Raw genomic sequence first — 19,301 nt, forward strand, 5'->3', positions numbered from 1 at the left:
TAGATATATACGGGCACAAGTTTCTCTCTAATCTCCCGTGATTCATTGCACTCCGGCGAGGTTGGGGTCAGACGTAGTCGTTGGGACATCTTGACTTCAAGGCTCTTTGAGATTCATAGGCGCAATCTTCGTAGTTTACGATACAAAGCCATATTTATACAATACATTATGTAGATCGAAAGAGAGAGACAGTTTTATGTATTTTGTATAATTGGTTAATTATTTGGTTCTGTTGACTTGCAACGTTTTTCACGTTATTTGCTAGTTTTGTTGTGCTATGGCAGCAGATGTCAAATGGCATCACATGAATCGAATTGTTAACGGTTTTAACGTAGCCTACAGTTTCTAAACATCTCATCGACATCGTAAGCGTGAGAACAGGAAGGAGCTATAATCTGGCGTCTTTAAAGGGGCGTGGCTAATACCCCCCCTCCTCACACACTCGCGACAAATACACACACTCCTCTGCACACACACATAACTTCACTGTAGCAGCCTCTCTCTCTCCTAGACCGCCGTGCCGACCCTACGGAGAAGAAGCTATCCAGCGAGCAGCCCCCCTCCCGGCGAGAGGAAATGAAGAGGAGGCTGCATAAGAAATACTTGATTCTGATCCTGGTATACACAGGTTTACTTCTGCTAATCCCGTACGTGTTAGATTACCGGGATAAATCTGTTCAACACGGGAAACATGATGGACTACCGCAGCAGCACAGATGTCCAGATCTGGAGAACACGGTGGCGCTCATGTGGGATAACGGGTACAACAAAGTCAACGGCAGCGACGGGGCGACTGAGCAGCAGCAGCACGCCGCCGTCAACAACCGGTCTCGGGTAAACATCTACCTGCATGCCACCTGGAGGACCGGCTCTTCGTTCCTGGGGGAGTTGTTCAACCAGCACCCCGACGTGTTCTACCTGTACGAGCCGATGTGGCACATATGGCAGGCTCTGTACCCGGGGGACGCGGCCAGTCTCCAGGGCGCAGTGCGGGACATGATGAACGCCCTGTACCGCTGCGACTTCTCCGTGCTCAAACTTTACGCCGGCTCGCAGAACATCACCACGTCGTTCATCTTCGGCTGGAAAATGAACAAGGTGATCTGCTCGGAGCCCTTGTGTGACGCGCACAAGCGACACGACATCGGCCTGGTGAAGGAGGACCGGTGCGCAAAGTGCTCCAAGCGGGATATCAGGGACCTGGAGAGGGAGTGCAAAAAGTACCCGGTGATGGTGATCAAAGGAGTCCGCGTTCTGGACCTGAGCACCCTGGTTCCCCTCATGAAGGACCCGGTGATCAACCTCCAGATCATCCAGCTCTTCAGAGACCCGCGGGCCGTGCACAACTCCCGCCTCAAGTCCAAGCAGGCCCTGGTGAAGGAGAGCATCCAGGTGCTGAGGAGCAAGAAGCAGACCGACAAGTACAAGCGGCTGCTGGTGCCAAGCAACAAGGTGAACCGCGCCGAGAGCTACGTCTCGAGCGCCATGGAGCTCATCTGCGACAACTGGCTCGCTGACATGCTGCTGGTGATGAACGCGCCTCCCTGGGTGAGGAGGAACTACCTGCGTATCCGCTACGAAGACCTGGTTCTGCACCCCATGGAGGAGCTCCAGAGGCTCTTCCGCTTCTCCAACCTCTCCTCCTTCCCCGCTCTGGAGAGGTTTGCGCTCAACATGACGCACGGCCAGGGTTACTCCTCGGACAGGCCGTTCCTCATATCATCCAGGGACGCAAAAGAGGCGATATACGCCTGGAGGGAGCGACTAAACGTGCAGCAGATCCATCAGGTGGAGGCCTACTGCAGCGAAGTCATGAGGCATCTGGGCTATCAGAAGAACAGCGTGGACAAAGCCACATGAGAAGAAGACGTGCCACGCACCGACATGAGTTAAGGTACGGCGAGATCACACACAAGGGGTTTGAGGCGAGACACTGCAGGTGAAGAGGGTAAACATTTTAAGTAGGCCTAGCCTAATCATACATTTTACCATTATGTGTACACAGAAATATATGATTGATAGAGCCAGATTTAAAATCTAAAATGTTAAAGTCCAAAGTGTGTAGGCCGACAGAATAGATTTTGGATACAGCCTTTTTTAATTTTATAGGCTAAATAAAACAATTCTGATATATTCTTATCCTTACGTCTTTAAATGCGTTGTATGCATGTTAAGAAAAAAACATATCATGAATCAGTCAATTAACAACATATGGACAAATCCTTCTGTATTAACCTTCAGAATAGTGCTAAGAATAATTATGGAAAGTTTAGTTTAGTAGACTATAGTGCATTGCGATTTTTGGTTCCTAATATTGAAAAAGACTTATGTTGAGATAATTGCCATTAAAGATGGTTGTCTAGGAGAAATATACAGATGCAAACATCAGGTAAAGTAAAAAAAAATGAAAAAATAAACAAACACCTTAAAAAGAAAAAAAACACCTAAATCTACATTTTGGACCTTTTATTTAAACACTGTCATGAAATCAAATATTCCAAAGTTTCCAAATTGACCAGTGCTTAAAAAAAGACTTCAGTGTCTGGTAGTGAGACAGAACAGGAGAGACCTGGGTGCATGCACTCATCACATTTTCAGACCTGTCAGTGCAGGAAGTGTGTGGTTGTACAGAAACCATCCTTCAGGCTCCAGGTCTGCTGCTGTGCTCTGTAGCGGATCCCAAAGGCCTTTTGACCCCCATCTGGCAAATTGAAAACAGAACGTGCATATGATCATCGCTGTACCAACGTTTTGTTTGATCAGGGGGGGGTGCTGCACCACATGCAAAGTCATTTGACACTGCAGGCATAGACAGGTAACAACAGGGGTTTGTTTTTTTTAACGTCCCCCCCTACACACAAAAGCTGTGTTATCACATTCTAACCTCATATTACACTTTAATGTCCCCCATTGAGGTGTAATAGTGATTGTGTGTAAGCGATTTTGGGGAAAGCTTGTCGTCAAAATCACTTTTTGCACACACAGTACGGACAGACGTACAGCAAACAGATCATAAGGAGATTGTCACTGATTTGGATTAAAAAGTGATTTTGTTAAAGGTCACATATTATGCTAAATGCACTTTTTAAATGTGTTCTAACATATCCATGGGTCCACGGTGTGCCTAGAGACTGCCAAAATATTTAAAAAAATAACAATCTCTCCTTTTCTCACTCTCCCCCTTTCTGAAACCCCCACCCCTTCCCCCCAATATACTCCAGTCAGAATTCTCCTCGTTTCTGACCTCAAAAACTGGAAAGCCAGAAGCTTCCACTGTGCAGCCCACACCCCTATTTCTTATTGGTCCACGGCCCTGACAGACAGAGGGCGAGGCGTATCTGGCTTCGCTTCAGGACAGGGGGCGGGGGGAGCTCAAAGATTGTATATTTACGAGGGGAGCTGCAGCTCTTTTTAAAAAATAGGCCATTGTGAGATTAGCTGAACATCAGCATAGTACAATAAATTATCTGAACGTTTTTTTCAGCAAACAATTAAAGAAAAATGTATTAGGGACCACTAAGACCATATAATATGGTGTATAATAGAACCGAAAAGTGTATAATATGGGAGCTTTAACAAGCGTTCTCCAGAGTCGCTGTCTCCACCTTCCACTGTATAGTACAAATAATAATGGACTCTGTTCTTTTTTTTATAGCTACACGACAGCTCTGCATGACTTACCTATCAGTGCACCAACATTGCTGTTACTTTTTTCTTAAAAATTTTGATTGAGCCTCGTGTTCAGGTCAAATAAATAACTTATTTTTGTTGGGTGCAGGTATGCAGCGTTGCCCTTTCAACACAAGTGACAGCACTGTAACAGACTTAGTAGAAGCCAGAAGAGTGAGACGGTCGCCGACATATTTCTCCCTCCTTAATGGCGGACTTGATCTGCTGTTTTAATAGAGGCCCCATTGTTTTCTCTCCCTGGCAAAACCCTGGGTCCTCTCATGGATAGCGGGGGGCTGGCAGCCAGTCACTGGGCCCTCAGACTCTGCTGTCAAGAAGGGCCATCATTGTGTGGGGCTGTGGGTGACGGGATGGAGCTCCCAGGGCTACCACCAGCCTGTCACCACCAGCTCTCTCTCTCTCTCTCTTTCTCTCTCTCACAAGCAGAGCCTTTACTGCTGGGCGTCAGGGTGGAGGTAGTGGGGCGCCCCATGTCTTCACTCGCCGCCACCCCACACCCTGACTTCAAACTGTGAAAAAACAACATGGTTTTATTGTCTACTATGTGTTGATCACTTGAAGGTGGACTCAGCGACTCTGGAGAATGCGTGTTGACAATATCACTTTTTGTCAAAATCAGTGAATATATCTTCACAATCCTACCTGTCAGTACTCTGTCACTTAAACTAATCTGGGGATAATAGACAGACAGACATATATGCTCTGTAAATTCATATGCAAACAGAGTAAACAAAAGGGGCCCACCATAAATAGCAACATGCCCAAATACAGAGCCTAAGCTGTGGAATAACACCCGATTTAGTTTTCAGTGCACACACAGTACGGACAGGTAGCGGATCGTGAGGAGATATTCACTGATTTTGACAACAAGGATTCTCCAGAATTGCTGACTCCACCTTTTAAGCAAAACATCTTCATGTCCCCCTTTACAACATGCTCTGGTAGGCTGCATCTGATTGGTCAAAAACATAGAGATGCAGAGCGTTAATGCATGGCACATAGAATAGGCTGTAATTCATTGCAGTTCAAGAAGTCTTTGCATCACCTACACCTTGAATGTTGGTATAGAGCAATAACTATACATTTTGTACAACCCTACTTCCTTCCTAATGGAGGCCATGGACAGTATTCATATAAGTGTTGGTGGTCCTAATGTTCTGGGGTCTGTTTCAGTGTGCAGCTGTGTTTTTATTTGAACCCTTACAGCTAATTTCTTTCTCTTTTCTTCCAGGGGGCCTGGTGTTAGAGGCGAAGGGGGGAAAGAAGGTGGAACAACAACACATGCAGCTGGAATGCGGTCCACTGGGAGCTGGAGAAGCATGGCTCTTGGGGTTGTTTTCCTTCAGCCCAGCCGGGTCCATGAACTACTGGAGATCAATCCAAGTGGGGGAAAGAGAGCCGCCCATTTTACAGACAGATAGATTGAAAGGAGAAGGTCTCTTGATTCTTTTTTCTCACTGTGTAAAACACAAACAGAGTGTGGGAGGGGACATGAGCGAGAAGAGAAGAGAGAGGGAGAGAAGTGGCAGGCTTTGTGCAGCCGTTAACACTGGCCTGCCTCTGTCCTTCTGTCCTTTTATTAGCACTAATCCGTCCACAAATCCCCTGCAGGCAAGGGCCATAAAAAGCTGGAGATGGGCCCTTATGACTGCCAGGATCCAGGCTGGCAGCGCTGGCATCACTCACCATACCGTGAATTATCCGTCCAGCATGGCACCACTGATACCTTACTGCAGTTGGATGACTATGACTAATAATGCCAAATGTAGAGATTTTAAAGAAGAACGTTACTACAGTATTTTTCTGGAAAAGAGGCCTGACTAAGGAACTATTGTTCCACCTCCCGCCCCTCAGGAATCCTGACAGCTGCAGCGCCCCACTGACAAAACACTCACGTGGGTGTGAAGTTTTCTGAATGTCCTACGGGCCGTGTCTTGGAGAGCTGCACTCGGCCCTCAGCCAGTGAACTTTGTGCTTCACAAACTCAACAGACGGTACTCTGGTTCATATTGTGCTCCATTTTTACTGTTAATAGTTGTTGTCTAAAATACTGTGAAATGCTGTGACTCCCCTCTCTGGTTGAGGAGGGGTGGTAAGTTGACCAGCATCCTATGTGTTCAACTTTAGAAGTTGGTTCTGTTATCATAGTTCTGGGTGGAATACCTGAAGAGGTTCTCTTGTCAAAGACAGAAATAACTTTTAAGACTATTTAAACTGACTTCAATAAAGAGTTAGTAAAGACTAGAGAGGAGTCTCCTTGAGGAAATGTGTGCATACTAACCCCCTTTTTTTGATTTTTGGATGTCTTTATAATCTGATGAAAACAGAGCCGATTCACTATGGTCAACTCAATGCAAAATATATATAGATGTAATGGGAGTGAATGGACAATTAAAAACTATATCTGCAGCATTAGATTATATACAACCTGAACGGCACCTGGCATTAATACGCAGTTATTCACAGTTATTCAGTGTTAATTACACACATGGGCCTCAATGCATTATAGTGTATTAACTAATAACAGTACATGCCATCATAATTAGCTTATGTCCAGCTGACCTCAATAGACATAAACACACGTGACCCATAAACAGTGTAGCTCATCAAAATGAACTTATGAACAGTTGATGAGTGGGCACTTTGAAATGGGAATTGGAGTTCATACTGTATACAGGTATTCATTTGAAATGCAGTGAGCGCCTGAATGTGCCTCCATAGACTTTACTGCAATAAATAACTCACTAATTCAGTTTTAAGCATCAAGTCAGACACATGTGGATATTATAAAATTGTTGTGAGTAAACTAATCTACTAAGAGTGTGATTGCAATTGAACTAAAAAGAGCGTTTCAGTTAACACGAAAGAAAGCAAACTTCCCTTGATGGCTTCTCAGACCAAAATAAACACAACTGCATGGCTCATTTGACTATTTTTAATAATAATACGTTGACATGCAAACCCATGGCAGGTAGAGCCCGGCAGCCAGTTGCTACTAGCAACAACAGGTGCACATATTGACAATTGAGCTACATCTCATATTTCTCAAGTACAAGGAGCATGTAAATATAGCCAGCAAGACGACTGACAGCACAACAGTGTGGAGATAAGAGTGCACATAAAGGTTATACAAGAGTGTCCTCCCCGCTTGAGGTAAACTCGTCCATGATGTCGCCCTGCATACAATGATCAGGGGAAAACTCCTCATTCAGTTTGGCCTGGACATGTCAAGTCAAGCACATTTGAAATTTGTTCTGCATTTTTCACATTCACTTTCCTGCCCATATACAGCAGGAATTATAGGGACATTTTCAACAGATATGCCCGTTTGGCACACAACCCAGGGACAACATGACATCTGCTGTATGTATCTTATCGGCATGTAGAAAGCTTTCCATATAGCAGAATAGATGGCTGTGAGGATCAGTCTAACATTATCTGAATGCCCTAGATACAGAGAGGCGTCACTATCATCAGACAGTGTGAGGAGACAGAGAGCACAGCTTCACATTAACAGACAATTGAAATGACCCCACAGTGAACACAGCTCAGCAACAGCTTGCATAACTAGATTCATGTTCTCTCGGAGGTCCCCGGCCAGCAATACAACTTGTGCGGGGCTTTTTCCCTCGTGTGAACGCCCCAGATTCAACTTACAAACAATCGGGACTTTCAACACCTGCCCTGGTGCACTCATACATAAATGCAGCAGCCGCAGGAGAAAGCAACAAGCGACACATGCGGTGTGGTGAATATAAATCGGGGAGCGGTTGAGATGTCTAGACGTGGTAAAGGGGAACACAAAATGTGTCAGGTCCCAGAAAAAGAAAAAAGCTTTGAGTTGTTGGTTCTAGCAGATGCTTCACCAGCCTAAAGGCCCTGGGTACAGCACACGTCTGACAGTCAATATGCTGCTATTTACATTTATTGGATGAGAGGGAAACATAACATCTTGAGTGGGGGAATATGCAAATGATCAAAATGTCCCCTCATAAGCATGCCGCATAAGAGGAACTCCCAAAGGTTCACTACAAAGAGTGAGGAAACGTGGGTAGAAGGTCACCCAATGGTAACTGATGTCTGATGTCATTAAGCGGTTATGTCATGTAAACATGCTCTGTGTGGCTGGAAGGAGCTGGGCCACAAGTGAAATGACTTTAAGCATTATATGCCTTACCGGCAGTAAACACAAAAATGTATTTAGTGTTGAGACAACATGCATTTATTTGGTACCAGAGCAGAAGCCCCAGGGTTCACATCACTTTACTGTTGAAAGAACAACGCATGTTCCCATTCTTTAGAAAATGGTTGTTCAGGCTTGTTGTAATTGAAGCTTGGGGGATTCTCCATATGATTTATGTGGAGTGACTGCTAGTGTTGTAAGTTGCACAATGAGGCAACATTTCTCCTTTTTGGCAGAGACTGATACCTCTGTACATTGAATATGGAGCCATAGCAGCCAGATAGCTTAGCTTAGCACAAAGACTGGAGACGGGTAGAAAGAGTTAGCCTGGCTCTCTCCAAAGGCAACCAACCAATGGTTGCTGAAATAGACTGGCCCATTTAAAACAAACTAGAAATAATGAACCGACTTAACAAGTGATATAAGATATAATGAGTTATTTAGTTAGATGTATAGGTTCCAGTAGGAGGAATTTATTACCATCTGCCTACGAGGCTAGCTGTTTCCCGCGGTTGTGCTAAGCCAAGCTGACTGAACACTGTAGATACATATTTATCCAACAGAGTTGATTTATCTTACTCTCAGCCAGAAAACAAAATTCTAAATTTGCTATCGCTTAAACGTAATCGTATTCAGAAGACACTCGAACACTCTAGGTCATGTTTCTATTCTGTGAAAATGAATACAAAGTGTTTTCTGACAAATGTAAACTTATTCTATAAGGAAAACAATCGAGGCTTCAGACAATAACCTTAGAAACTATAAGGTTTAAACCAAATACACTGCATTACCTGTGTAATGGTGATTTTTTTTAGACCAACTGGCCTCCTCAGTTGTTTAAGTGAAAACCATTTTAGCACTTCCTCTTTTTAATATCTCTGGCTGTGTCAGTAGCTCTTTTTTTATTGAGGACTTAAAGCTTCATTTCATTGTTAAGTTTACATTTTCCAGCCTATCCTTATGAATAGTATAGAAGAACTACCATGCATTCAGCCTTTCTGCGCTGTGCTGCACTGCTCCTGCGCACATGCTAATGCTATCATACCACTGTCTGAAACGATGATAGTCAACAAAAGGAAATTGTCATATTTCAACCCAAACATTCACTCATTCCAGCTTCTCTATTGTGAGAATTCCCTGTTGCTCTTTGTTATATATATATATATATATGTTATAACGGAATCATTTTTGAACTATTCAGTTAACTTCAGTAACTTTTTGGGACAAAACAAGCAATTTAAACAATCATCAGACTTTTCACTTTCATTTTCTGTCATTTTATAGAGGATTAATCAAAAACATCAGCAGATTCATTTGTAATGAAAATAAATGTTAGTTGCAGGCAGAAATGAAAGCATCTGATCATTTGAAATATGTTTTTTTTTCTCTATCGATTACCACAAATGTTTTTTTTTTTACAAATGATTCCAAATTATGAAAAAGGCCCGCTCTTTATTCTATAATACTGAAATAGCTTTAAAAGTTGAGTGCACATTGTACGTAAACTGATGGCATAACAGTTATTAAAAGTTTTGACAAATTAGCATAATGCACGTAAGACACCCGAGAAGTAGCATCAAATCCCTTCTATTCCTTATCCATGTAAAAGCTGTTGAAAGCCAGGGGGATCAGGGACAGCTCAAAGATAAGATACACAAGAAACCTATTTGTAACAGTTGCGGTATTAATGCATTGATATAAGCTGGCTCGCTAAAAGTGGAACAAAGCTTGGCATTGTAGCTATATACACGCTCACATTCTTCACCCATGGCTCTTCGACCACTGAGAGGCTGCTGCAAGTGGCTGGGAAGGGGCCACTCATTCACTGGTGCTCCTTCACATGCCACCATCTCTGTGCCAACACAGATGCTTCTGTTTGAAACAAAAGGACATCCTCACAAACACACACGCACACGCACACACACACACCAACTGGAGCATCCGCAGCTCCAGATGAAAGACGCACGTGAACCGGAGCACTCCTCATCTTTTTACCATTAAAAGTTCAAGGTTATATCACAGCATCTAGACCAGGTGCGGTTACAAATCTTTAACCACATTTTTCTCAGCTCACTGTGGTCAGTGCACGGTGAAGACAAACTGGTCAGACGGCACAAAGGACAAGAGAGGACAGAATGTTTCATTTTTCTACTCGGGCTTTTTCTACACACACAGACACAGTGTTACATGTTCAAAAGTCTGAATCATCGGCACCAGCAGCGTTTGTCCTCACATCCTGCCAAACAGTTTTCCTCCTCCTGTTTATGTCGAGGAAACAATCAAGTAAAAGTGAGTCACAGTTTAATGAGAGCAATGGAGAGATCATCTCCAGCTCTGTAATGAGGATGATAATGCTCCTCCAGCACCTGCTTCCTGGGCCTGTTGGAGGGAGCTCAGGCTGTGTCTCTGAACCCTTCCCCTAACTCCCCTAACTTCACTCTTGTCTTATCTCTGAAGGAGTGGACAGAGCAATAGGGGAGGCAGTCTGTTTTGGGGGTCAGGAGAGGTTGGTAGTACAGGCAAAAAAATAAAATAATGGGGTAAATAGGTGAGGTAAGGCGGGTCACTCAGATGTGATCCTCGATGGGGAAGACCAGGCGTGTGCCGCGGCTCAGCAGCTCCTGCTCGCGGGAGTCCAGCTCTCGCTCCAGGGCCTCCTCCGAGGTGCTGCCGCTCCTCCTGCCGTTGTGGCTCCAGCCCGGCCCTCCCCCTCCGGCCCCCTCCCCAGAGGCCCCGTTGGCCGTGACGATGGCCGTGTCTCCAAACGTGAAGGTCAGGTCGGCGTCGTGTCGCAGCAGGTCCGAGTCCTGCTCCCTCAGCTGCTCCTGGTTCTGGATCAAAACACACAGTGGAACGTGAGGGGGAGGGGGAGGGGGAAATAAGGGTGACACACACACACACACACACACACACACACACACACACACAAGGACAGATGTAAGTGGGGACAGTGAGGCGTGAACAGGTGGACACAGACTGACATTAACAGTGCGAAAGGCTCATAAGGGACACTGTGGATTTACACGAAGGGAGAAAGGGGGACAATTTTAACTTAGTGGCTGTGTGCTCCACGAAAAAGGCAGTGTATAAATGGACCTGTTAATGACCTTTTTGTTTTTATTATTATTGATAGATTGATTGTTTTTAGTCGTAAAAATGACTAATATCAAAGTAGTCAATAACCAATTAATTTTTGTCATTCAGCCGATGGATGAATTGACTAATGTTTCATTCATGTCAGTGACAGACTGTTTACTGTTGCAGAGGGGGTACTCAAGGGGGGAGGGGGAGGGGGTTGGGGAGGTACAGTCTGAGTACTCTTTAATACACATTTGAGGAATTTAACTTTAGACATACAGGAGCAACACAAGACAAACACAATGTTTCCTATTACATTAATAAGCATTCCAACATTCAATATCTGCCACCACACTAGTGACTTAAACTATCAGTTAAATGTAGTGGAGTAAAAGTTAGAATATTTCCCCCTGAATTGTAGTGGAGTAGAAGTATAGTGTAGCATGGAAAGAAAATACTCCGGTATAGTAAAAGTGCCCTGAAACGTACAGTACTACATGTGAAGCTAAGCTAAGTGATGCTCAACCACAGGAGGCCACATGCTGCACACTGAACTAGTGTGTGTGTGCTGCTGATAGTTGGCAAATAGACTTGAATTGTTATAAAGGTTACACACTCAATTTTAAAGCGCACATTGCATTCTGGGTAAGTTATGGACAGCCTACATTGTGTATAACGAGGTTCTCCCAGCTCCAATTGACTGGCTGATAATCAATAGTCCACCCATGTCCCCGGGGAACACAGGATGATTTAACACTGGGTCAACGGGGATTTATTCAGATGAGGGGATAAATAAAAGAAGAAAAAAAAGGGAATATTACAGAACCACTTTTATCTTAACAATTATCTGAGTGGGCAAATAAAGGCTAATAAATCAATCAGGCATTTAATGTAATTTAACAGGGAAAGAGGAATGTTCTTTGAAGAAGCAGTGAAAAATAAAATCCTGAGCTATAAATAAAAATCAAGGAGGCAAGTTGAAAATGTATAGAGTTCTATAAGTCGTTCAATGGTTGAAATATCCTCTTTTTTTGTCATTGACAAAAAATAATCTTCAAAGGGACAGTACCATCAATGAATGAATCATTATTGATTATTGTGTAGCCAAAGCGACAGCATTGCAATGTTTGTCTATCTCACACAACATCCTACTCACGACAGCACCATGTGTGGATTCTTCCACTGCTGAAAATAGTCCCTAACAAATGCATTCATTCCTGCTGTTTGAGCGACGTTTGCTAAAAAACTACAGCGTCCAGCTGTTTTAGGAAAAATATTGTTCAGCCATTTACATTTTTTAAATGATACTGTCTACTGTATGTGTGGGACATTTTTAACGCTTAATCTTCAGGCAGGACCAATGGGCTTTGGATCGAGCACTGATTATACTAATGCTTTGTTTGATAAGCTGATAAATATAGACTATTTCCCAGCCTTATCCTTCAAAAATTATTCAGTCAGTCTAATTGTTTTTTGGGGCCTTTTCATTTGGAGTCCACAATTGAAAAATGTCTTACATTTGAGTAATTCAAAACAGAGCTAGATTGCATGTGTTATCTTAATAGGAACTTCCTGGCTAAATAAATGATGAATGAATACATTTAAAAAAAAGGAATTTATACAATCGTATTTTAAATGTTTCTACAATTTTAGGTCAGGGGGAGCCAAAATGTTCCTATGTTTGTTAAAGCTCCCATATTATACACTTTTCGGTTCTATTATACACCATATTATATGGTCTTAGTGGTCCCTAATACGTTTTTCTTCAATTGTTTGCTGAAAAAAACTTTCAGATAATTTATTGTACTATGCTGATGTTCAGCTAATCTCACAATGGCCTATTTTTTTAAAAGAGCTGCAGCGCCCCTCGTAAATATACAATCTTTTGAGCTCCCCCCGCCCCCTGTCCAGATACGCCTCGCCCTCTGTCTGTTTGTAAACAATGATGACGTATAGCCTGTTAGCACAGTTAGCCTACCCATGAGAAGAACCAAGTCTAGTGCTAGTAACGCTCTTTGAACAGTTTGACATGACCTATCCTTGTCTACATGAAAGACTATGTTCATACAGATGCACTGACAGCCACACGCTAATGGAAACGGCATGTTCACAATAAAAATGCTGCAAAAGATGGTGGCTACTGCGAAGCTAGCTCGGGAGCTAGCTGCTAACAATACCACTAAAATCTGTGAAAAAATTATCTTCAAAGTCAGACTTCTTCAGTATACATTCCAATCCTTTGTCCTGTTAAAAACGAGACATTTCCAGACTGGTGTGGGGAATAGAAATATGTTTTTATGAGCAAAAGCTGAATGCTTGTCCCAAAGCTAATACAGTCATATGAAAAAGTTTGGGAACCCCTCTCAGCCGGCAACATTGCACTGATTTGTTGAACCATGTACAGATACACAATCTGCAGACAGATGTTCTTGCAGGTCTTTGGAGGTGATCTTTGGGTTGTGTGCAACCATTCTCACAATCCGCCGCATATGCCGCTCTTGTACTTTTCTTGGTCTGCTAGACCTGGGTTTAACTGCAACTGTGCCTGTGTCCTTCCATTCCCTGACAACGTTCCTTACAGTAGAAATTGACAATTGAAACCTTTGGGAAAGCTTCTTGTAGCCTTCCCCTAAACCATGACAATGAATAATCTTTGTTTTTAAGATCTTTTGGGAGCAGTTTTGATGGTCCCATTCTGTCTCACTTCAGCAGAGAGTCAAAGAGAAGTGGAACTTGCATTTAGGCACCTAAAATACATTTTCTCATGATTAAACAGACATTTCTATGAGGTTCAAGGCTTAACAACATAATCCAACCAACTTTGTGTTTAAAGTCATCAGTTTTACATGCTGTTACAGGCATTAAAATCAACAAAACCACAAGGGTACCCATATTTTTGCACAGCCAGTTTTTCACATTTTATTTTATTTCACACAACCAAATACTGCTTTTCAAAAAATCTTTGTTTGGAAAACATCCCAGTACTTAGCTGTTCCTGGTAAATTAAAGGCATACCACTTTTATATTTTTTTTGTGAAAGCAGAGTCAATTATAATGCCGGCTGAGAGGGGTTCCCAAACTTTTTCATATGACTGTAGCTATACACCAGTCAGGCAAAAATACCAATAAAAACATTTATTTCAGTTTCACTGTTTGAAAAAAAGCACAAGTAGCTTCCTATCCATTGTGTTATTAAAAACGAGGCTGCTGTGGTTAAGATAAATTAGTGGATTATGCAACATTCATCATGTTTTGCCGTACTACAGGCATCTTGTCGCTAAGCAACAAGCAAACAACATGGGGGTGAAGGAATATTTTTCGAGAGGATCTCGGGGCCGTGGACCAATAAGAAATAGGGGGTGGACTGCACAGTGGAAGCTTCTGGCTTTCCAGTTTTTGACGTCAGAAATGGGGAGAATTCTGCCTGGAGTATATTGGGTGGAGAGGTGGAGGGTTTCAGAAAAGGGGAGAGTGAGAAAAGGAGAGAGATTTCTTTTTTTTGATACTTTGGCAGTCTGTAGGCACACCGTAGACCCATAATTATGTTAAAAACATCGGAAAAGTGCATTTGCACAATATGGGAGCTTTAAAAGCATTTTACTCCCTCCCCCATTTCATAATATCCATAACTGAAGGGAAATGAGCTCTAGTTAATCCCGTCTCTCCCCATTGGCCCTGATTATATGAACAGCCACCTAAATGAATGGCCCTCCTGGCACGCTAGCTCTACACTGGCCAAAAGGGGAAAATGACATTGAAATGACAGATCATCTATGTGTACTTCGCAGGGAAATAAATGCAATTTAGATATGGTAAGGCTAAAGTGACGGGCTCCATGAGAAAGAGAAGAAGAGTATAACAGACAAAGGGTTCCACGTCAAAGTATCGAACGTGAAATGAATAGGAGACTTTGCACTGAGTGAATCCGAGTGTGACCGTCCCTTCTCAATGGCTGTTTCTGTCTTTTAAAAAGTCGCAGCGCTGTGTCTTTCAGAACAACGCTCATCATTGAGGAGATGCTGAAAAAGGGCCTTTTGTGCCCCCCAGTTTGAATGCAAAAAAAAAGCCTTTTCGACTGTCCATTTTTCTCTCTTGCTGAAAGCGCCCGTTGCTTTGTTTGTTTACTGGCAGGCAGTGAGAATACTTTGACCGTATTACGATTCTCCCAAGAGAAACCAGCTTCAGTATTCACAAGGAGCCTTCCTGTAGGTACCGCGCTCAGGCCTGAACTAGAAAGGGAATGAAAAAACTTCCCCCCGTTTCTTGACTTCTGAGAATACTTGGGAGTTCAATAGAAAAATCTCTATAAAATCAAGCTTTTTATTATTATTTTAGCAGCAATGACACATATTTTCCACAATTAAAAAAAGTATTTTTAAGTATCATTGCATGTAAGAAAAGTGTCTCATAGTCCATACATTTTTTTTTGGAAACGTTAAACAATTTTTCCAGTGTGGTTTTATATGAGAGGCGGGTTAGCTGCCACACCCCAAGTTTAATTGGAAAAATGTATGTAATAGAGTTTTGCCCTGTTTCCAGAGTAAGGGCACTTACTTGTCACTGTGTATCTACTGTGTGGATAACACATGTAATTTCTTGCACGTGCACATGGACACTCACCTCGTAGGCCTGTTGGCTGGTCAGACAGCTCGCCAGGGGCCCACAGTAGGCTGGCAGGGTGGTGGTGAGAGGTGGCCCGCTGTGTGTCAGAATGGGCTTGAGGTAACTGGGCAGTAATTAAGGATTATTATTCGCAGAGAACATCAATTATTATCAGTGGGCATAGGCTGCATGAATGTGAGTAGGTAATATCCCATAGCTGTACCGCTCCAATATGGCACCTTTCATGAAAGATTTATAAACTATAACGAATCCCTTTATTAAAGTGTACTAATTCATTCATGCTTTCTAGATAATGTATTAGTCATTAATGAGAACTTTTAGGTTACCATGTTCAAATAAAATAAATCTCCAAAATCTGGTAACCAGAAGAAGAAAAAACAGCACCAAGAACAAGAAGTCAGCGTGACTGTCATTCAAGCTAGCTTGGCGTTACACTTGTAATGAGTGATTAACCATTAACAAAGCCATTGATTTCAGCTTGGATATAATATTTGAATAGAAACTGGCCCCCAATATATCGAACAGTAAATCTTTTAAACTAGCCGTCACTTTCTACCAGAAGTCTTGCCCCTGCGGTAGCCCTCCATGAAAACATTTGCAATAATGAATTATGGCGTGGTAACGTTGAGGAGGTCTGCTAGCAGGATATAACTGGACTTTAAATCCTGATGGGATCCAATGAGCAGCTAATGGGCTAAGTCATTCTGTGATGCTTGGCAGCAGAGGGCCAGACCAGGGAGTCCCTCCAACTCTCCTTTGTCATTACTCAAGCTTTATTGCAATGTGGTAAAAAACCCAATGCCCTGTTTAAGTGGTCAGGTCAGCGCTCTGCTCAATGTCAGGACATGCACGTTTGAACATAAATCAAACCACTACAGAGTCAGCTAGCCAGAACTACAGTGACTAAAGTCCCTGCACCAAGTGTCCTGCATGTTTACCTCAACTTCCACAGTGCTGGCACGTGAGTGACACACTGTAAAAGTGAAAACTAAAACTGATTCAAACTAAAAATAAATAATTGGTAAAGTGAACCAAAATATGTATCTCAGCTATTTTTTAATTAAGTCTCTTGTGTAAAAGTGTGTCTAATTTCATTGATTAAGGTGGCAAAACATAAAATTTTAGGTTTGAGCCTATGGGTTCAAGTTCTGTGTGCATGCTTCGATTAAAGAAAGGGGTCTCCAACGCAAATCTACAGGGGTCTTAAGCCACACTTCTGCTTTAGCTTAAGCACGCATCGCATTTATGATCATTACGATACATTAGCTACCTCCAATATTAGCTACCTTAACAGATTGAAAATGTTGAAGGAACGAGTCAGTGACGTTCCTGAACCACTCACCAGGGTCGCAGATGTTTTTTGATGTGAATTTAGTCAAAAGGTTTTTTCCTGTGCTTAAAAACATGTGCGAAGTATCATGTCTATGACACTATCTGTATGATGGAGAATTTCTGGAGATGGCACAATTGTTATTCTTTGAAATTCTTAGCATGTAGAACTCTAATTTTGAAGTTTTATTACATATGATTGATAGGTTAGCTCAGCAAAAGATAATCAGTTGTCTCAAATGTGTTTCTTTTTTCCTTACAGCTTAAGATTTTTAGTTTTAGCTTCAAAACTCGAAATTTAGTAAATACAGTTGCCTTGAAATGTTGAGTTTCCCTAGCATTTTTTTCTTTTTTTTTTACAGTGCATTGACCCTGCGTCTAGCTCGTGTCATCGGGGAGAAAGTCTCCACTGTAACACACAGCTGCTCCACACAAAACACAGTAACAAAATCAGACACCTAGGCAACTGTTTGGCAGGGAAGGAGGGATGGATGGATGGAGGGAGGGAGGGAGGGAGGGAGGGATCGGGAGGAAGTTGGAGGAAGAGCAGATAAACACATTTATACTTGGGTCTGTTTCCTGCAGCCATGTCTGGGCAGGGTTGAGTAGACACATGACACACATACTGTATACGCTTTGTTATGCTTCTGTAAGGCAGGGCACAGAAAGGATACTTGTGATCAAAGGTGTACCACAGCCTGAAGAGCCAGGCGCTCTCCTGTTTGGTTTTACTTTGTCCCTCGGCCTGGGCGCCTTCCTGGGGAAACACACATAACAACAACACATGTATCATGATCCAGATATTCAGACTAACTTGTTGTAACGAGGCTAAAATGACCCTAATGGCCTTTTTCTAATGCAGCTAATTCTGTTTCTCAAACTCAATTAGAGGATTGATGGTCATTTATATGTGGTAGGGGATGTCATATATTCAGATATATGTCAGATATTGTTGTGTGCAGGTTTGCTGAGGCTCTTTGCTAAAGCTGGGAACACACCGCATTGGCCGCCTGCGGCGGTTGGCCGCGTGAATGCAGGAGGTTCGCCGCTTGGTCATATTGGGCCATGTTCACCGCAGTCGCCGCCGCGGCCAACCGCAGCCTCATCGTAGGCAGCGGTTGGCCGCGTGACAGCAGGAGGCTCGCCGCTTGATCATATTGGGCCATATATTCCTGACGCCGACGCCGAGATCAGACCCGTCACACTTACGGTGCAACAACAACAACAGCATGGTCCAGCTGTGCCAAAAAATACAGATGTAGGTTCACTGTGTAACCAGCGGCAGTCATGTCACAAATAACATTAAAACAGCATGAAGACGCACCCCGATCGCAAATACACACACATTAACAGCAATTCAGCAACATATCTAAACACAATAACAACAGCAGTGTGTGCTCAGCGGCTAAAATAAAGGCAGACATCAGCCTACCTGAAAGTGAAAGTGTGCCGGCTGACGGAGGACAACACCGGTTCTTCGCTGCACTATATTGGAATTCCACACGGACACCGCCGTCAAGTTTGGGTATATTATCCTCAGGAACAGCACACAGCTTGGTGAGTTTCACTATGCTAACCGGCGCTACCTTGGCTAAAGTACAACCAACAGCTAAACAGATGCAAAATAGCCTACACATATTTGCAGAATGTATTGGAAGCCCGATGTCCTCACTCCACACGCCCACCTCGTCTTGCAGACCACCGCCACCGGGCAATCTCAACGCTGATTGGCTGTGGAGGCGCGGTGCCCGGCGGCGCTGCAGAAAAAGATGAAAAATTTCATCTTTTTCTGCGGCGCCGTGCTCGCCGCACAAGCCTTCGATTCACGCTCCTTCGATGACACAATTTCTATGCGCCGCTAATGGCCGCGCTCCCGATTCACGCGCCTCTCATGAGGCGCGGCCACGCGCCACGCGCCGCGCAAGCCCCCGCCGCCGGCCGCTGGACGCCGATTATTGGGTGGACGCGCGGCCACACGCTAGTACATTGACTTTGTATGTAATCTCGCCGCGCGGCCAGTGCGGTGTGTTCCCAGCTTTATGAAAGTGCATGCTGTTGGTATTATACTGAGGATTTCTGGATGGATGATTCAAGTTTATTCATTACATTTCGAGCTACAATGACAAAACCATCCATCATAAAATCCTAGATTGTGACCTGTCTTCTGCTTCAAGGGATCTGATATCAGACGGAAAAAAGTTTAAGTTTAGTTTGGTTTCTAACATCATTTTATCAACAGGTTTCATACTGGAGTCATTTTTATCTGAAAAAGTGATTATATATGAACTAACTGACAGTGAATCAGCCTGCACCTTTGGGCCATTACTTAATGTGTATTCAATATATAAAAACTCCCCACAAGTCTGAAAGATAGAAAATGAAACATTATTTTAAGTCT

General features: G+C 43.2%; 2 protein-coding genes across 3 annotated transcripts in view; one reads left to right on the plus strand and one right to left on the minus strand.

Moving 5' to 3' along the window:
- Positions 1–576: 576 nt before the first annotated feature.
- Positions 577–5,659, plus strand: chst7 (carbohydrate (N-acetylglucosamine 6-O) sulfotransferase 7; the record flags this gene model as incomplete). The annotated part of the gene is made up of 2 exons (XM_080032350.1): positions 577–1,894; positions 4,922–5,659. One exon carries the CDS (start codon positions 577–579, stop codon positions 1,858–1,860), a length of 1,284 nt encoding a protein of 427 aa, XP_079888476.1. The 3' UTR covers positions 1,861–1,894; positions 4,922–5,659.
- A 4,274-nt stretch (positions 5,660–9,933) lies between these two features.
- The window catches only part of slc9a7 (solute carrier family 9 member 7), a gene marked incomplete at its 5' end in the record, with an annotated part of 38,674 nt that continues 29,306 nt past the window's right edge, over positions 9,934–19,301 (minus strand). For both annotated transcript variants that reach the window (XM_080032110.1, XM_080032109.1), the window contains 3 exons: positions 9,934–10,704; positions 15,572–15,677; positions 17,578–17,660. In XM_080032110.1, coding sequence (XP_079888236.1) covers positions 10,441–10,704; positions 15,572–15,677; positions 17,578–17,660 — 453 coding nt within the window. In that variant the 3' untranslated portion in view covers positions 9,934–10,440. The remainder of the gene's footprint in view (positions 10,705–15,571; positions 15,678–17,577; positions 17,661–19,301) is intronic.

Source organism: Ammodytes marinus, assembly GCF_949987685.1.
Source record: "Ammodytes marinus genome assembly, chromosome: 8".
Taxonomy (NCBI): Eukaryota; Metazoa; Chordata; class Actinopteri; order Uranoscopiformes; family Ammodytidae; genus Ammodytes; species Ammodytes marinus.